Here is a 20,554-nt window from a genome sequence, read left to right on the forward strand (position 1 = left end):
TCCCTCCGGTCATATTTATAAGCAAAAATCAACTTTTTAGGTTCATTGAATAATTATTGCATCTAGTCACATTTATAGACCATGTACATTAGTCATTCAATGAACCTAAAAAATTACTTTTTTCTTATATATATGTGACCAGAAGGAGTACATTTTAATTAAATTAATTGGGGGGACCATAGCCTAATTATCCTTGATGAAACATTTTAAAATACTATAATTACAGTGTATAAATCTTTTTTATTGAAAATGTGGGGGAACTATGGCCCCCTAGTACCTCCGCCACTGAATTTAATGTTCCGTTGAATGATGAGGAGTCCAGCTTCGAGTACTCCAAATTTACTCCAAAAAATGTCAACCATATACAATTTAGATTCTCCAAAAAATTTAGATTCTCCCTTATTCTTTCGTTGTACTCCCTCCGTCTCAAAAAAATTATCTCTTCAGCATTTTTTTCTGTCTCGAAATAATTGTCACTTTAGAATATCAATTCAACATTTATTATTATTTTTCCACCATTATACCCTTATTTATTGAATTTAATCCAACTTAATTACTCTACTAACTATAATTAATAAGGTTATTTTAGTAAATGATATTAATTTTACTATTGAAATTAAAACAATTAATCATTTTTTTAATAATCATACACAAACCTTAAACGACTCATGTTGTGAGACGATGGGAGGGAGTAAATGTAATTCCAAATACAATTCGATTCTAAAGCAGAAAAAAAGTGCAAGGAGCATAAGAGATAGACTAGAATCTTTGTTAAAACATGAACGTTATCATTTGCTAACCGTTCAACTAATGCACATAAAGGTATTTTGAACAGACAATATTCTCCACCATCAACTTACGGTCTAAATCGAGTTATAGAGAATATATACATATTAATATTTCTTTCTAAAGTAATGTAATATTATTGTTTTGTATATAAAGAAAAGAAAGCATGCACGAATGAGCACATATAGCATATGAAGTGAAATGGGTGCTTCTCTATCAGAGCTAGAGCAACCACCACAATCACAGCCACAACAAACACATCAACATTCACAGTTACAGCCACAACAACACCAACACCAACAAAATGAACCAACCAATAAGGAAGAATTACGATCACCTTCGAGAAGGGAAAATCTGTTGTCGTCTCCTCAACATCAAACAAAATTACCCTCCAGCAAGAAGGCAGTACAAAACTCTACAGTTGTAAAATCCAATGAGACTCAATCAGCAACCAAACCTTTGATCAAAGAACTAAGTTTGCCACATAACTATGAGTACATATTGAAGGATGCAGATTCACCGGTTGATAAATCTTCAAGGGAAAAGATGTGTGATCAGCTATATGCTGGAGTGTTCTTACATCATAAGACTAAGGTAAGTTCAATATCATTTAGTTTCAAATGAACGAGCGTTTGAATATATTTTTTTTAAAGTGTGACGATGATGACCATTTTACAATTGTCCTCCTTGAAATTGAATTTAGTTATTTGAAAGTTTGAGCTAATTCTAATTGAAGAGTTGTTTTTATATATTGAACAAATTTTAATGATTAACGTTGTTTGTAGAAATATTGGGTAGAGAAGAACTCCAAAGCCAACTGTTTCATGTTGTATGCAAAAGCACTCTCAATCACCTGGGCAGAAGATCCAAATTATTGGAAATGGATACAGCAAAAAGATGTTAGGTACGCATCCTTATATCATTATCTTTTCCTATTATATCAACAATTTAATCCCAGTGATTACAAATAATTTCAACTTCATTTTCTTTATTCTGTTATGTTGAAGTCATCAGAAGCATCTATTGCTTAATTTTTCCTTTACATATAACTTAGAAAAATTAGAATAAATCATCAATTTTGTACATAAACTATCACTCCATCTTCAATTTAGTCCCTAAACTATATAAATTTTTTAAGCAGTCGCTAATTTTACCAAGAAACATCTATGAATTACAAGCTAATTCTATCTAGGACTTTTGTCTGGTTAAAATGAATCTAATATAATTTTGTAGCATACTCATGTCATATGATTTTTAGTCCTAATTAGATCAAGCTATGTTTTGCAGTGAGGGGATGACTGAGGTGGCTGAACTGAAGAGAGTGTGTTGGTTAGAAGTTCATGGAAAATTCGACACAAGGAAGCTTTCACCAGGAATTTTATATCAAGTTTCATTTATTATAATGTTAAAAGATCCAGCTCAGGGTTGGGAACTTCCGGTGAATGTTCGACTTGTCCTTCCAGGAGGAAAGAAGCAGCAACACAAGGAAAATTTAATGGAAAAGTTAAGAGCACGGTGGATAGAGGTTCCAGTTGGTGAGTTTGTGGCATCTGAAAAAGATGGCGGTGAGATGGAGATATCAATGTTTGAATATGAAGGTGGTATGTGGAAACAAGGGCTTGTCATCAAAGGCATTGCTATCAAACCAAAGGAATGAAAAATAGATAGATATTTACGTAATGTGTGAAAAAAGCTTGTTTCCATTTATAATAAATAAATAAATAAATAGAAGAAACAAATCACCATGAAGAGTCTGTTTGTGTAATTCATAATATGAAGGTGTGGTGATCCATGTTTGACACAGCAGAGCTAATTGCCTCTTATAAATTTCATAAACTCAATAATATATTTGCTGTCCCAACATATTATATATTGTATGATTGTTCCATTTTCTATTATTATTATTCTCTTATTTGCTAATTTTATATTACAAAATTACATATAACTACTGTCTCTATTGAAATAAGTTATTCTTACATTAAAACTGCTTCAATCCTATTTAGAAAATTAAAATTAAAACCGTCTACCCTGATCATTATCAAGGGACTGAATTATGTTTATTAAGTCCGAGTTCCAGATCCTCATTTTCCACCCAGGTCTGATTGTTCTTCAATAGGACATGGGACAAACAAAAACATACCAGAGAGAAACATAAAAGGTATTAACATTAAAGTTGCCAGGCTAACAAACAGTAATTTTTCAAATGAACTTAGTACATAGCTGGTACAAATATTAACAACACGCCACTCTTTACAAAGTCGGATAAATAAGAATGTCAGAGATGGTATTATTTTATCACAACTGACATCATATTATACAACATAGAACATGGAGGAATATGGCGGCGCAGCATCATATGAATGTCCTTATATATATACAAAGAGATGTCACCCACAATCAAATATACAGCAAGCATCCCCACCATGTTCACTCACACTTCAACAGAATGATTCATGAGGCATCAACTGAAACAGCTACAGCATTCAGTTCAACGTGCTGCTTACCGTCATTGTCAGTGTGGACAAAGACAGTAGCATGAGCCTCAGAATGGGTTTTAACGGCTCCTTCTTGAGAAACTGATATTGAGCTCAAAGTCATTTTATTATCACCAGTATTGCTTTGGCCATCATGGTCTTTGGAAATGATTTCCCATTCCTCTTTCAGAGATGCTACTTCTAGACCCTTCTCTTTATGTCTCTCCATTTCAAAAGCAGTAGGTAGAATCACATAATCATTGAGAGGATTGTAAAAGGGATCAGGGTCTCCTGCCTTCAGCCAGTGCTTGAGAATCCTGAATAGATGAGGCTCACAAAGTATACCCCGATGTTCCCCTGGTATTCCAACCCTCTCCTCCGCATTGAACCCATCAGCCTGCATATATAGCCAGAAAAATGCTAGATGTACTCGAGATAAAGGATAGACAGAAAAATGTGCAGGGGTGTAATGATGCCTCAGAGGAATCAATTAGCATTTGGGTTTCCCTTTCATTTAATCAGTTTAGCTTATAATATGACATTGCCATTTACTGAGAAACAGATACAACAGTAGGACCTATTTCAGGAAAAAGGTCCCATGAGCAGAGTAGCATCTCAAATGGCATAAGTCAAGTCAGGAACAAAAAAAGTGAAAGGATCCAAATTGCAAATCCAATTATGAAATTAAGGTATAACATCCTCAAATTCGTAACAATTAGATTTTTCCTACATAATTAAATTTGATCATAAGATGCATGATAAGTAAAGAACTCCCATGGTGTTTTTACAAAAATTGTGTTATTGTCTTATATTTTATTAAAATTAAAACTTGATCTATTTAGATAACAAACTTCAGTTCTCATTCTTAATAGTTGAATAACTTTAGTAAGTGATGCCATTCTCATATTAACCAAGTTCTCTCACATTTGTTGTACATGTATTATGGCTTTCATACCAAATCAACATTTCTCTCTTTAACTTTGCTGAGATTTTACATTCTTTAATTTCTTTATTCAATGCTCAAATTGCTTCAATCAACACTAGGCTTGGGGGGCCATTCAAAAAAACACTAGACTTGAGAGGATCCAAGGGGTGTCAGCTCAAGTGGTGAAATGTGGGTTAACTAGGATTTTGAGTAAGGATGTTAGGGGTTCTATCCCTTTCCCACTAGCAAGGAGCAATATTAACCCACTCACATTTGATGTTAAAAAAAACAAGACGTGGGGCCATTCTGAAGCGCTTATTTGAGCTTGTATTCTTATAACATAAGCACCTGTGTTTGTTAGGAACAACTTATAAAGGGTGCGTTTGTTTTAGCTTTAAAAAAATAGATTTTATGTAAAGAATCTAGAGATTTTTTTAGATTTTAAAAAATAAATCTGAAGCTATTTCTGTTTGTTTACAACCATAAAAATCACTTTTTTTTTTTAAAAAAAAAAAGTTTTAACTTGTACATGTATTGCCTCCTTGTTTTTGAAAAAAATGGATTTTAGGAAAAGCTAATCCGAATAGGTTTTCATTTTAGAGTCAAAATATTTTTTTGATAAAATGATTTTTTTTTTTAAATCCTCGGCAAACACTTGACAAAAGTGAATTTTTTTATTATAAAAAAATAGATTTTTAATTAAGAAAGCATAAGCTCCACAAAATAGCTTGTAAAAACAACATATACAGAGATTATTAGACAAAGAGTAGGGCCTGATTCTTTCTTCAATTCTCGAAATAACTTAATTAGTAGAATACCAAGAAAAAATGTACAACGTTGGAGATGTAAGAAGGCCTTTCATGGTAAACTTAGATTCAATAAATACCGATTGCATAAAGATATGAAGAGAGTTGGCAAACCTTAGCTGACTCTACCGGAACTGTTCCATCACCATCAACGCACACATATCTGGCCTGAATATTTAAAAAATTTACAAAATCATTACATTAATATACACAAAAAACCACACATGCAAACTTGCCCAGACTTTTCTCAAAGTATAGATAAAATGTTGTATTGCAAATTAGGGGAATCAAAACCATGTTCACCAGACCATATGGCTTTTGGCTACCCTCTGATATGTAAGATGCACCGATAAACATATATTTGGAAATTGGAACAATTACAAATGTACCTGCAAATAGCGTAACTCTTGCAGATCTGAGACAGGCTTGTCCGCATTTCCATAGCTGCGGAATAGTTGTCATGTAAAGTGAGGATCACAGATATTAAAAGGAATACTAAATACATACGTGCATGTACTAGACCATTCTAAATGTAATTGATACACATTTCTAGTGTAACCATGGTATAACCCAAAGAATTAATAGATATTACCAAATGCTATGAGGCGTCGCAAGATTGGTCCCATAAATATTGTAAAATTTAACACCCAACGGAAGTTTGGCAGAAGATAGGATCTCCCTTGTTTTGTTTGCCCATTCAAAAATATGTGAGTTGAAGGGCATAGGCAATTCCTCCCCGTCATGATTAACCTGGATATCACACCAATCTAAATTAAGGTACATACAAGTAAATATCCTAGGGTTTGTTTGTTTCATGGCTTGAAATTACATTCCTCGTATGATTCCCAGGAATAACATTCCTACTCATGTGTTTGGTAAAAAATATAAAATATTTCCCATGAATGTTTTTAAAATTTGTTTAATTTAAAAAATATAACAGAAACAAATACAAATGAATGTGAGTGGTAGTGGGAAGTTATAGTTAATTAATATTTATTCCCACGGGAATGTTAGATTCCTACTCTTAAGCATGGGAATAAAAAGTGAAGAAATAATGTGTAAATAACATTCCTTGGAATAAAAAATACCTGAGAATAATTTTTTAAAACTTGAAACAAACATGTGAATATCTTATTTCCAATCTCACATTTCCAGGAATAATTTTATAAACCTTACAACAAACACACCCATAGATAACTTTATCTTGAATAGCAACATGTGTACTTCTCAAACATATTAATGTATTTCAAGCTGTCAAATAGTGGCTATAGTGTTGCAGAATTTCCACTATTATTGTGATACACTATTTAGTACAAAATATTTTCAAATAGGGACACTGTAGCATATTGGAATTTGAACAAATCATTAATTTCCGCTATCTGCAATTGAGAACACTATTTCAAGCATACGAAACCTCCTCCTTTCCCCCCACCCCTCCAAAAAAAAAGTTTAAACCACAAGAATAAATACATCAAGTGAAGTTCCAAGTTCAGCTCAAGATAGGGAAAAGGTAATGTTTGTAAAGTGTTCTGACAATCAAGTCGTGAGACTATGATACATTCGATATGATGGAAATATAGACGACACTCAAATTAGCTTAAATAGACATTTTCTGTCCCAGTAAATATACCAGTAACCACTCTTGGTCTCCGTATTTGTTTTTGGTTTTATTCCCTCAAATGTAAAATATTAGAAAGTTTCTTTTTGTACTTGTTACTTTGGGTTTGGTTCGTATAATCTTTGTTCTTGTTGGAATTAATCCTTCTGTCATCCATGTTCCAAGGACAAATAATATGGTCCACAAATCACAGGGAGAGGACTGTGACCAACGTAAGCAAACATTACAGGGACATAAATCAACAGAACAAGAAACAAAAACATAATTTACTATGCTTCAAGGACTAAAACAGCAACAAAAATTACGCTCCAACAAAAAACAAGAACATTTCCAGGGACAAAAGCATATTTTAAACTACACAGATTTAACTATCTGCAACTCACTTTGTTGTTAACAAGGGCTTGCTTGAAAATCTCAACGCTTTCACGTGGCGGGTATGACTCCAGAATAACATTAGATTTCCCATCCTCATGAAGTCTCTCACGCCACAATTCCAGAAGAGGAATGTGTTTCCAATGAAAATTAGGACAAGCCATCAGTTCATATATTGATGGACATTCAATCAGCTGTGACATTAGAACAAGCTTCAATAAATAAATCTGAAAATCAAGGCATCTAAATACCAAAAGAAAAAGTACAAATGTATCATAAGTTCATACCCAAATGCACACATAAAGAAAAACAGCATCGAACAATAAATAGAAAATAAAAAGCATGCAAACAAAATCAAGTATACATGAAAATGCTATTTAATTGATATAATAATAACTTTACAAACTATAAATAATAGCAGCTAAAACTATTTTATATTTTTTTCTTAGGTACTACACCACTGCATACTATATTTCTTTTTATATAGACATAAATATCAAATGCATGATTGTGAATTTTGATTATCATTTAGTCATTTTAGCTTTTTGTCCATGGTTTACGCTTAATATATCTGCACAACTATATCACTAAAGGATAAACTACTGAGACGATCAAATAAACTCAGGACAATGAATACAAGTATAATACTCAGCTGCCTCAAATATCTGTATCCAACAAATATTATAGATGCTATGAAGCACGGACACTCCTCGGATTAGGCGTGTCCCGGTGTCGGACACGTGTCGTGTCCGACACCGACACGACACCGACACTTGTAATTACACTGAATTATGTGATTTTTTCAAATTACTAGCTGTGTCGGCGTGTCAGTGTCCGTGTCCGTGTCGTGTCCGGTGTCCGTGTCCGTATCCGTGCTTCATAGTATAGATGACTCTGAGAAGTCCCCACTCCCCGTAATAGGGGTTGTTGAACTAATTAGTGAACTCAAAACACAAATTCAGAAAGCCAAAATAATTGATCTGTACCAACTGGTGCATGCTCCATTTGGAAATAAAAAAGTTTTGCTCCCATCCTTCCACAAATGACATTCCATTTAAAAAGGTAGAATTGATACATCCAGGTGCACCTGAATAACAATGTATAGCTGCGTCAAGATGCATTTCCAACGGTAAACAAGATTTTAATAAACTTCTAGCTATCTGCTAAAACACAGATGATATAGAAACCAATACATGAAAGGCTGTAAAATCAGGGAGAATCTGAAGTTTCTTAACTGAAATTATTCGAAAAAGAATTGACCAATGTGAAAAGATACAAGCCCAACATATATAGGGCAAAGACAAAGAAGATACATGGTTGCAGAGCAATATCAATACTGCTGGATGACACAGCCCAGGAAGAGAAAAAACAATGAGTTAAACCAGGTGTCGACTAAAAGAAATGTATTCTCTAAAAAAGGCAACCAAAGAATCAATCAAATTAACCATACATCGTTGTTTAAACTAAAAAGTTCAGTCACATTTAGGTCACCATCAAGAGACATGGTGACATCGTTGTTTAAACTATAAAATTCAGTCACATTTAGGTCACCATCAAGAGAAATGGTGGTAAAACCATTGCGCCTGTCACTTCAAAATTTGGTTTTTGCTTAATGATCTCGTTGTTTAAACTATAAAATTCAGTCACATTTAGGTCACCATCAAGAGACATGGTGGTAAAACCATTGCGCCTATCACTTCAAAATTTGGTTTTTGCTTAATGATCTCTTTCACCAAGAAATGCACAACACCATGCATAACTTACATCTCCCATTCTTTCTTATTTTGCATACGACATTTCAAAATTCCTCCTTTAATGCATATTTTTGTGCATCAACTAGTTACTCTGAACTCTATATAATTGATATTGCCTTATCCAAAAAGATTAAACAAGGAAAACAAATTTCCAACAGTCCCAGCTTTAAAAATTGCATTGAGGTGCTAGAAGAATCATCTCTGTCAAATATCCTTAACTTATACTTATGATCTTCTGAGCAAATATAGAACAGAATTACTTACCCTGGAATGGTGCACAAATTGCAATCCAATTCTTAACATATTTCTCAAATATCTGCAAACGACAACAAAATTGCGGAATTCACATATCAGCAGCGAAAAAAATTCTAAAATTTTGATAGATAAAAGTGACAAGGTTAAAGGAAACTACAACATAAAGTAAAACAGATTTGGAAAGTGGATGTATTACATCACTATGCAGGGTCATGAAACATTTCACCAAAAGACCACCCATAGAATGACTTATGAGGTCTATCTTTTTCCCTCCAGCAGCATTATAAATTAATTCCAATTTTTCAGCAAACCGATCCATTGTTTCCTGCAGCCTGAATGAAAATAAACAGAACATTTCTCAGAGAAAATCAACTTTGCTGAAGAGCAAAAATTTGTTTGAGACCTTTATCTTTTGGATTGTGGGAAATCATATCAATGGGATGCTAACATCAACAAAAAATATACAATTTGGAGACAGCAATTCAGATTAAATTATTTGCACAGTTGAGTCTACTTTAGGCACTGCTTATTTTTCACATAATAGCTTCCAATTTGCACAGTTGAGTCTACTTTAGGCACTGCTTATTTTTCACATAATAGCTTCCAGAGAAAACTGTTCCTTTCGTAAAAATAATCACAGAGAAATATACACAGTACAAATATTACTAACAATAAAGTCTACTATTAAAATGAGATTAGACAGAATGTAATTTTTCCTGCAGAATAATGAAAAGAAATAATCTCATATGAGTGGAGTGTCTGAAAATTTCATACAGTCGTTAATTTGTGTTAGTAATGAGAAGGGAATTGACTCATTCTTCTTTCAATCAATTCATTATCACTAAACTGTTCTGTTAAGAATTAGTTAGTTACCTATTGCTTTGACGAAAATCATACCCAAAGCCAAAAAGAGTCTTTCCCTCTTGATACCCCCATTTCTGCATTTGAACTATCATATCATGGAAATAATATACAGCCTCACTTCCAATTACCTAATCACAAAATGTATACATTATTAAAACATTCAATTATTCTGCCATCAGCAACGCAGTCACACAACTCGATCAAAAAAAGGCATACCAAATCAGGATCTAAAACATCAATTGCATGGAGCCCATGTCTATCTTCAGGAACCACAATTCTCGATTTTTGATCCAGAGTTACGGTTTTTCCTGGTCGCAATAAACATTATCACATATGTCATACATACCCTTCTTGTCACAACTATTCAAGGTAAAACAACACAAATGAGAGTATGTTTGGTTACACTTTTTGAGGAGCCAAAATTGCCTAAAGTCCTAAACAATTAATTCAAGTTGAAGCTAACAATTGTAGCTTCTAATTCAAGAATTGTTTTTAAACTCTTTTATTGTTCAACTCACTTTTACATTAATGTATCTGAACACAAATCAATTCATTTCAGCTCAATTTAATACATAATCAATTCACTGGAAATCAATTTTTGTCACAAAATAATTGAATTAAAGATAGACCGATACGAAATGAAATTAGAATTAGTAATATTTTTTTTACCAGTAGAAGGATCATAACGTGACCAAAGCTTAGTTTTCAACTTATACTCAGCGGAGAGAAAACGAACCCAAACACGTTCCTGGCTACCATCGCTTTCATTCACGGCGTTAAGAATGGAGCCACCAACGCCAGGAACCAACAAAACAGGGTCGAGATCGGGGTTAACGTAGGATTGAGGTTGGGGTTTCTTAATGAGACGCAACCATAGCTCGACGGATCGAAGGACGTCCTCCAACAACATCGTCATCGACAAATTGAAACCCTAATTATTATGAATTGTTTGAATTGGGAATTAGGGTTTGAATTTGGGGAACGTGTTGTTGAGTACGCCAGGAAGGAAGGAAGGAAGGAGATGATAGCGGAAATGGATAAGACTTAGCTTGCGTGATTGCCAATTCTGTCGTTCTTTCAACGTAAATTTCGCTCTTTTCATTTAATTCTCATTAAAACTTGGAAGAAATAATAGAATTGATGATTTATTTACTCAATAAAATTGATCATTTTTCTTGAAAAAAAAAAAAATTGATCATTTTTTTTTTTGGGTCTTGTCTTATAGAGCCTAGCTTACAATATGCATCGGTCAACGTTTTAAACTCAGACATCTCATTTATTCACTTTGAATAAAAGGTGAATTCCTGACCAAAAAAAATAAATAAAAGGTGAATTCTAACTATCAAACTATTACTTCAAAGGAGGATGTATCTAGTGAGAATGACATATTTATATGAGAATGATGAGAATGAATCTCAGCTATCAAGATTAAAATAAATGGTCTAGATTAAAAAAACAACACATATGCCTTTCCACATGCTATCCTCAATCCATTCAACTTATCATCTTCTCAAACCTTCCATCCTGTGTTTTGCTCTCCGGATTGTTCCTCATATTTTTTTTCTACCTTTTATCTGTGTCGAATTGCACTAATCCATCATCAAACCCATATCCCTCTCTTTCAACTCTCACCAAATTTCTCCCTCTCGGTTTCTCTCTTAAATTAGTGCACCAAACTATGAAGCACGGATACGGACACGGACACCGGACACGACACGGACACTGACACGCCGACACAGCTAATAATTTGAAAAAATCACATAATTCAGTGTAATTACAAGTGTCGGTGTCGTGTCGGTGTCCGACACGACACGTGTCCGACACCGGGACACGCCTAATCCGAGGAGTGTCCGTGCTTCATAGGCACCAAATCTTCTCCCTAATTTAAAATTGTAGAATGAAATGAAACTTTGGAAAATCAGTAAAACAATAAGAAAGGAATGAAGCTTTTGAGAATAATTCTATTTCAAACATAAAATTGTTGTGTTCAGCACAAAACTCAAAATTATCATTTATTTATTTTCAATTGGATTCAATTGTAAATTAGGTTTTGCCTCCATTTTTTATTGGAACTCTGATCAGACAATAGACAGATGGATGATGCTCGAAACGAAGAGGGTTAACAATTTGGGAGACCGGAGAGAGAGATCTGCTGGTAGGTTGGAGAAGACAATTTAGATTTTTTTTCAAAAAGAAAAGGGGTTATTTTGATAGAGTGGATCATTAATTTAAAATTGAATCCAATTGATGGACTGAAAAATAGAACCAGAACGATATGCAATGATTTTAATCTATTTGGATACGTTGGTGTTATTCAGAAGAAAGTCCATTTGAAAGGCAATATCTCCAATGATTTTAATCCTGTGCTGGAAAATTTGGAACAGTTCAGGTGAGATTGTAAAAATTGAAATTGAAAATGAACGTAAGGTTAAAATCTGTTGCAGATGATGGTCTATCCAAGAAGATGAAAAGGTAAAACAGGTTTATAAGAAGAGAAATGATATTTTGACAACCACTTTTTAACAACTTTTGGACAACTTTCTCTCTCATACTCACATGATGTTGTTATCCTCTCTCTTCCTTTTTCTCTCTCCATTGTTTTTGACCAATAAGAAGTGAGAAAAACAAGGTTGTCAAAAAAGTTGTCATCAAATGGATGTCAAAATATCATTACTCTTATAAGAAATGATAGACTAGAGAGAGGCACATGTGAGTCTTTTTAATCTCAACAAGGGTTGAGAAGTATTCTCACCATTCTCATATAACTAAGCCATTCTCACTAGATATGTCCTCTACTTCAAAGACACATGCATTCAAATTCTTAAAAGTTGACATATTATATTTTACAATGCAAAGTTGCTCTTTTAGGTTGCTTAACATGTACCCTAAAGGCACAAGTTAGCGTGACCTTCTTTTAAAAGGAATAAAATTGATCATTAATAATTTAATATTCCTCCCTCCATATAATAAACTTGGAATAAATAATAGAATTGATGGTATTTTTTACGTCACTCTTGATAAATTGAAGGTAATTTACCCATATCAAATAAAAAATCATCTTTCTTCATTTTTATTCTTACAATAAGTTACTATTATCATTTCAAGAACATCAAATTTCTTCATCCCTTTTGTTTAACATGTGATTTTCATCTCTTTTCTTCCAAAATCGAATTATATTTGTCACCGCGGTAAATTACTCCCAATTTATCAAGAGGTAAAGTAGGTTTCACTGATAGGGTTTCATCTAAGAACAACAAACTTCTTTATCCCATTCATTCAACATGTGATCTCCATCTCCTTCGTTTCATAATCAAATCATATTTGTCATTAGAGATAAATTACCCTCAATTCAACAAAGGATAATGTAGACCTCAAGTGGTTAAAAATTTATTGAACGAATGGAGAATTTAAAGTTTCAATACGGTCATATTACAATATTACTATCAACTGAATTATGCTCGTATGAATGATATATTTTATCTTTTATTATTTATTACTCAATTTTCTTGCAATTATTTTAATTTGTATTTCATATGTTGTTAAAGGATAATTTTATAAAATTACTCATAAATACAAATAGAATTAACTATGTTTTGTCTGCGTGAGTTTGGTTAAGTTGGTAAATTCATTGTATAATATATACATAAGTTGAATCTGAAACACTCCATGTATTCGCCTTAAAAAAGTGAATTTTTAACCAAATCCATAAAAAAAAATATGTTAGTAAAGTAACATACAATTAAAAACTGAAGGAGTACTATTTTGTTTTTTGTTTGACAAAATACTCTGGTATTTTCTGATAAAAAAGGTACTACTACTAATTTGTTGAACTTTTTTTATTTGAACTTTGATGTGTCCATTTTAGGTTTCTTTTTCTCGTTTTGACATAGTCTTCATGCATATTGATTGCTTCTTTCTATGAAAATAATATTGAATATTGATGATTGTCCAAAAACAATTATTGAATATTGATGTTTTTTTTATAACAAAGGTAAAACCAAAATCATGAAATATAAGCATGAACATTGATGACTTCATATGTATTTCAATCATAGAGGTTGGATCTTACTCAAACAAAAAATAAATCAAGAAGTTAGATCTTGCATTGACTTGCACTTATTCAATGTGTTGCAAAACTGAATTATTAAGGTTTAAATTATCAAAAACTGTAACTTAATATATAAGTTACGTGCACAAACCTCCCAAATCAAATAACCACTTGAGTTTATTTAATAAGATATGTTATTTAAACATTTAATTGGTGACACTATTTAACATTGTTTCTTAGACAATTTAGTTATATATTTTTCTGTTGTCAAGCATAGTGATATATTTTATACTTTACTAAAGAAATATTTTATTTATTTAGTATCTTTTTAATAAAAAAATATATTTAATTTATTTGAAGTTACCGATATATTTAGGAAACTAGTATATACTAGATGGGAATTTTAAAAGAACAAGATAAAACTAATGGCAGGTAACATGGAATGGAACATCTAACCCAATTCCTAGTGTGTTTCCCGGTAACAAGTGCATTATACTTGCACGTATAATATAATCCATCTATCTGAGATACGCACGCATACATGATAAAAGTATAGAAAAGAAGCCAAATGAAGCTTGCTTGTCTGATTTCTGGTTACAATAATCCTGTCTCCATAAAGGTAAAAGACATTGCTTCTCTCGCTTTTAATTTTCTTGAGTGTGATTGTGAATGATGATGATGATACATGCAACCTCAGCCTCACAATATAATATTAATTAAGACATTTGATTACAGGATAACGTGAAACGGGAAGAGAAGCATGTGAAGCTCATTCATACTAAGACAAAACAACAAGTCAAGTTTTTCAACAACTTGGCTCCTCCTCTTGCGGCTGCCTTTCTGCTATTTTCTCCAATTTGCGCCACTCCAGGTTGGTTACCTCTTTTTTAAAATACTAAACTGCCCCGCTTTTTTGTTCAAATTGCTCTACTGTCCCCATGCCATTCACTCTTATTTGTTTTGTTTATAGTTAGTTAGTTAGTTAGTTAGTTGTACAAACTAGAAAGTAGTGGAAATCAATGTTAGCCTGTGACCTTGAATTATGCACCTCTCTAGGTCTGAGGTTTCATTCCCCCAATACCAAATTAGTTGGGCTAGTCTATATAGAGAAAATTGAATGGGCCCCCCACAAGTGGACGGTGGGATTGGACCCTTCGGATTAGTCAGTCCTTAGCCGGATACTGAGTTTTAAAAAAAGAAAGTAAAAATCAATGTTCATCTTCTGTGTATGCCATTAAATCAAAGCTTTTTTCTTCAAGAAAGTAGCTGTTTCCAGTAAAACAGTAAAATATGCTACTTATGTTCTTGAAAATTATTTAAGATTTATATGAAAACTGAAAAGAATTATATATGTGTGTAACTCAAAGTAATGCAAGGTTTATATCAAAACTGTAAAGAACCATCTTAGGTTTGTGATTTAACCATGTAGGATCTTTGAACATTATATGTGAAAATCCAGTCTGTGCAGCACAATGAGACTAATAACTTTGCTCCTTGTCCTCCCTTCAATTTAATTTAGAAATGGTAAGCCCAAACTTTCCCTTGGCAAATGACTCGTTGAAAATTAAAGGAGCATTGTGGTGTTGCAATTTTGATCCTAAATTCCTAATGTATGTCCAAGATGTTTGTAAGTTCAGGAAACAATCATTTGTGTTTTGAGGGATTGTAACGTGACTATGGATTTGTGGGAGAAATTTATAAGTATGGAAGACAAGCAATGAAGTTAGTTTTTTAGTCTTGGTCTGTTTCAATGGATCTCATTTAACTTAAAAACTCCCAAAGTTGGTTCGGATCGGATCAGTGGCATTGGCCAATGGTATTTGGTATCATGACTCATGCTATGTCTAGAAACAAATCAACTAGTTTTTTCAGGAACAACCTTTGATCCTGACAATTTTTGGCATCTTTACACAGCCAGCTTGCTTTGGTCCATCAACATCTGTTGCAAAAGCCCCCTGCTTTATAGTGAAAACAACCATATTGAAATTTATGCAAAGTGGTATCCACCTCTTTCAATCTTAACATTGATGGTTCTCATTACAGTGTTAATGGCCTTTTAGCTTGTAGAGGCCTTACCAAGGATTCTGAGGGTCGGTTTATTTGTGGCTTCGTTTGTATCCTTGGTCAATCAACTTCTATATTGGCCGAGCCTTAAAGTCTTGTTCGTGGCTTGAGATTAGCCAGAACCAAGTATTTGTCCCTGCAATCTATTTATGTGGGTCTAGATTCCTTATTGTAGAGTTTTTTTTTTTTATATGAAACCTTAGTATATTAATTGTTATGTTAGTATTTTTTCCTTCACCAGGAATTTCCTTGTTTAGTTCACACAGTCAAACTGTGTCATTTCCTTAGTTTACATCTCAAACATCTTCTTACGGAAGCCCTGATGCTGATTGATTGAGAGAGACGGAGTTGCTCCAATAACCATATGTATCGTAAGGCGAACAACAGTGCTGATGAGTTAGCAAACCTTGGGTATGATGATATCTTCAAGGTGATTGATTCGCTGCAGCTTCCCTCTTAGCTGAAACTCATTTTAGATGATCCCTCGCTTAGCTAGTTAGCTATTCTTTTTCGTTGCATTATTTATCAAAAAAACATATTGGAAAATCCCAGTTCAAGAGGAAAAATAAATAACATGATTGCCAAATAGTCAATGAGCATGTAAGGATTGAATTTGAATAATAGACAAGATCTCCATACTCAGGATTCTGATTAATTGCAAGTAGCAAGTGATAAATAGGCTTGAAGTTGTTAAACACGTTATTTGCATGTTCCAATCGACTTGAAGTTGTTATAAACGTTTTTGTAGCAAGAATTTCATTTTTCTTAGTTTCTTGTTCTACAGTTTCAATTGCCCAAACAATAGATATCCAAAGAGGAGCAACATTGTTCAGCCAAACATGTATTGGATGTCACGATGCAGGTGGAAACATTATACAGCCAGTAAGCATCATCCCCTTTGGCATGATATATCTAGCTTTATGTTCTGGCAAACTCAAATTAACTTTTTGTCTTCTTTATCCCTTTCCTTTTTTTTTCTCCTTGCAGGGGTCAACTCTATTCACAAAGGATTTACAAAGGTAACTGAAAGCACTAAATTTATCAAAAGGGGCAACTGAAATTTTGAAAGCTTTTTTCTTTTCGAATTTGTGTAGACGGTCTATCATCAACTATTCATATAAAAATTGCTCTGGCCTAAAATGAAAGCTAATCAATGTTTATTTCTATCATATCTTTGAAATAATAATAAATGTTGTTCTATAGAAATGGAGTTGATACAGAAGAAGAAATCTACCGTGTCACGTACTATGGCAAAGGAAGAATGCCGGTAAGATGTCTTACTTAGACTTCAGACATAGGCACGTAGCCTTCTGCTTTAATGATTATCCTTCATAGTTTATGCCTTATGGTTAGCTAAGCTTAGGTTTAATTTTTCATGCAAATACTGAGATTCTCTATCAAAGAAAGTCATGTATAGTTCTACGCAGGGGTTTGGTAAAGAGTGCATGCCACGAGGGCAGTGCACATTTGGTGCTCGTTTGGAAGATGAAGATATCAAGATATTGGCTGAGTTTGTCAAGTTACAGGCTGATAAAGGGTGGCCAAGCATTGAAACCGAACAAAAATGATTTAGCAACTAACTTCTCTCTTCCATCTTTTCATTATGGATTGGTACAAAATCATTGACTTAATTGCTGTAGTTATATTACATTATATTTTTGTATATGTTTTGTATATTTTTGTATATAGACGATCTCATTCATATTAGTAGATCCATGAATATCCTCATATGTTGGAAGTTAATAGAATACTTCAATATGTGAAGAAGGGAACTTCCAACTGTGGTGGAATTATATATCCTAAAAATGCAGAAGTTTGCTTGGTTATATTCAGATTGGTGTGGTGATAAAAATAATAGCAAAACACAGTAGATAATGCTTTTGTGTGTGGGAAAATCCTCTGGGTATCGGACAAATAGTCTATGGCGGTGGCCAAATGTAAAGTGAGGTCGAGCATGTTTTTACAATGACTATGAGGGCTTGCACGCCTTATGGCTTGATACATTGCTGCAGGAGATGAAAGTCAAGGTATTGCAACTGTTAACTTGCTCAACAATTAAGTTGGCTAAGCGTCCAATTGCTCACGGGAGAACCAAACACACCAACATAACGACATTAGGTTTCATTTGCTTAAAAGTGAAAACTGAAGAAAATATGAACATGGAACTGAGGAGAACATTGGCTCTGGTTTCCGTTGGATATTTAGTTATATGTGAAAAGTTTAAAATCATGAATTCCCACATCACTGACTGAAGAATTTAAAATTCTCTCTATTTAAACCCCACCTACTTACCTATTAAAACAAGCATTTTCCGTATGTTACTTAAGATTATTCTTCGTGGAGCCTGTCGAATTCTGGAAATTTTTGTCTTCGGTAAATAAATTCTTAAGCACGGTGTGCCTTCACACGCCTCTGCCTTATCATCACTATGACTAATTGATTCGTGATTGTTCCTCTGTGAGTTGTGATCGTGATTTAAAGCATTGGTGGACAATAATTTTCAACCATTTATTTAGTGGACCTGAATTAAGGGGGGTCTAGTAAGAGGTTTTTCATTGATGTGTCATGACAGTTAGTATTAGTTAGAAAAGAGTAGTTGTTATAGTGTTGTGTTATAACCGAATATATGATGGAAATTTATTTATAGTCAATAATAGAAGTGAATATTTTCCATTGTGATTATCTTTCTCTTTTTCTATGTTTCCTTCTTTCTGCATGCTCAAAATTTGGATTTTCATTTGTGATTAATCAGAGCATGAGAAGAAGAGAAAAATAGACGCACACATATTCTACACCACTTGTGAGTATTTGGATTTGGACAGTGATAAAGAGATGAACGTGACTCTTGACCTTACATGCACCACGCGTAAGGAAAATGCAGCACGCTAGAGTTTTCCAAAGAAAATTGATGGCTTTTGCGTTCCAAAAAGTGTGAAGAATTGGCCCAGGTCGTCTCTAGAGGGCCAGTTTTCTTAGATTCTGACAGAGGATTGGAATCATACTGCGGTGACTTTTAACAATGCAAAAATGTATACGCTAGTATGTCAAATTTGTTGTCGAACCGAAAAGTTCAACAAGCGATTCGGCTAAGTAATACTCATGTCATTTCTTCAAACATTTCGTTAAGTTAATGAAACTTTGTGGCTCGACAAATTCTTTAACTACTCTAAAGAGTGTTAAGTCATACAAAGAATGGAGAAATTTAATTATGTGATAAAAACATAAGTAAATAAAGCATAAGCAAATGAAACAAAATATACGTGTTGATAGAATGTGGTTTTTGCCTTCACATGCCTTGGCACACACATGTTCTGTGGCTGAAGTTGTTGAACCCTAAACCTCTTTTCTCTCTAATTGTAACCTCCAAGAAAATAGCTATCACACCAACTTATTTCTTTATAATCATTAATTTAAATATATATATAAATTGGCTAATAGGGCCAAATTGTCTTCTTACTTCAAAGTTGAAGTCAGTTTTACTACTAAAACGACCCAATAGTCTTATTTGTAGTCCAGAAAAATTCGACTACACTAAACTTCAATTGTCTTTAATTCAGCTCACCTTTACTTCGATTATGGGTCCTTCTTGACTAACAACTTTTTTCGTTGTTTAACTCTAAAGGATGATAAATATTAAATATGGTTTATCTTAAAAGTCTCTACCCTGATTTTATTTAGGTAAATACTATATTAGCATCTATATATGAGAGTGAAGGCATGGAAATCAAGAGCATCTTAAGAAAACTACCTCTATAAAGGAATTAATTGATAATACCTAATGCAAAAGTGGGGCCAAAGATAATGAAATTAAATAAAGAAGAGAACCCTAATACGTTTGGTAAAGAAAACAGGCGTAATATGACGGGTTTTCTTCACAACCACCTCATACAAGTCACAACTAACATAATCAATTGAAGATAAAAAACTGATTGGGCAAAAATACAAAAACAAAACCATGTGACTCTATCCACTAATCACTAAGAACTATTTTAATAAAGGTCACATATGTGGTCCTTGGCTTCCATTTGGCATGTTCATATGCCATTGTTTGTCAACCAAATACACCAAAGACAGAGAAAACAACCAAAGCTAAATACAAAATGAGAGCATCCTCACCTGATTCCACCAACCTGGCCAATTTATGCCGTTTAATTACATTTAATTACCGGACATTGTTTAATTTTGATTATGTGCTTGTAGGGACAAATAGGTCTCAAAGCACATGGGAACAGTTTCTTTAATTACTACCTATTTTAGTGTAAGATTAATTGAAATTGAAATCCAAAGATATTCTAATTAAGTGGTGCTAAAATATTGTGATGTTTTCTAGTACAGCGCCTCTATGCCACAAGAAAACGACCTTTGCTGTATTATGAGAGGTTCGTATTATTTGCACTCCATAAATTAATTTTAAAAAACTTGTTCTCGAAATAATTTTTACCAAACAAGGTATAACTCATTGTTGTATATAAATGAAAACAATATAACTCTCCATCTTGGTAATTTCTTTTCGCAAATGCACTCTCCTGTTAAATTAAAATAAAAACGTGAATGATGTTTTATTAAGCTAAGGAAAAAATATTAAATC

The 20,554-nt window shown here is 33.3% G+C and overlaps 3 protein-coding genes across 3 annotated transcripts; 2 read left to right on the forward strand and 1 right to left on the reverse strand.

Annotated features, from left to right (window-relative positions):
• Positions 1–966: 966 nt before the first annotated feature.
• LOC146931985 (protein PHLOEM PROTEIN 2-LIKE A1-like) lies at positions 967–2,649 on the forward strand. The gene is made up of 3 exons (XM_085703562.1): positions 967–1,380; positions 1,572–1,690; positions 2,074–2,649. Exons 1-3 carry the CDS (start codon positions 988–990, stop codon positions 2,441–2,443), a joined length of 882 nt encoding a protein of 293 aa, XP_085559688.1. The 5' UTR covers positions 967–987; the 3' UTR covers positions 2,444–2,649.
• Positions 2,650–2,923: 274 nt separating this feature from the next.
• Positions 2,924–10,938, reverse strand: LOC146931986 (alpha/beta-Hydrolases superfamily protein). The gene is made up of 11 exons (XM_085703561.1): positions 10,524–10,938; positions 10,071–10,162; positions 9,864–9,982; positions 9,187–9,322; positions 9,000–9,051; positions 7,968–8,068; positions 6,993–7,175; positions 5,584–5,741; positions 5,381–5,435; positions 5,106–5,159; positions 2,924–3,657 (listed from the first exon to the last, which is right to left on the reverse strand). The coding sequence occupies exons 1-11, from the start codon at positions 10,768–10,770 to the stop codon at positions 3,238–3,240; spliced, it is 1,617 nt and encodes a 538-aa protein (XP_085559687.1). The 5' UTR covers positions 10,771–10,938; the 3' UTR covers positions 2,924–3,237.
• A 3,215-nt stretch (positions 10,939–14,153) lies between these two features.
• CYTC6A (Cytochrome c) lies at positions 14,154–17,798 on the forward strand. Its single transcript, XM_085703563.1, has 6 exons — positions 14,154–14,521; positions 14,638–14,773; positions 16,751–16,848; positions 16,954–16,985; positions 17,170–17,233; positions 17,394–17,798. The coding sequence occupies exons 1-6, from the start codon at positions 14,471–14,473 to the stop codon at positions 17,532–17,534; spliced, it is 522 nt and encodes a 173-aa protein (XP_085559689.1). The 5' UTR covers positions 14,154–14,470; the 3' UTR covers positions 17,535–17,798.
• The last annotated feature ends 2,756 nt before the right edge of the window (positions 17,799–20,554 follow it).

The sequence above is a fragment of the Medicago sativa genome, chromosome 4, assembly GCF_051527215.1.
Source record: "Medicago sativa cultivar Bolivia chromosome 4, Bolivia_mono, whole genome shotgun sequence".
NCBI classification, from domain to species: Eukaryota; Viridiplantae; Streptophyta; class Magnoliopsida; order Fabales; family Fabaceae; genus Medicago; species Medicago sativa.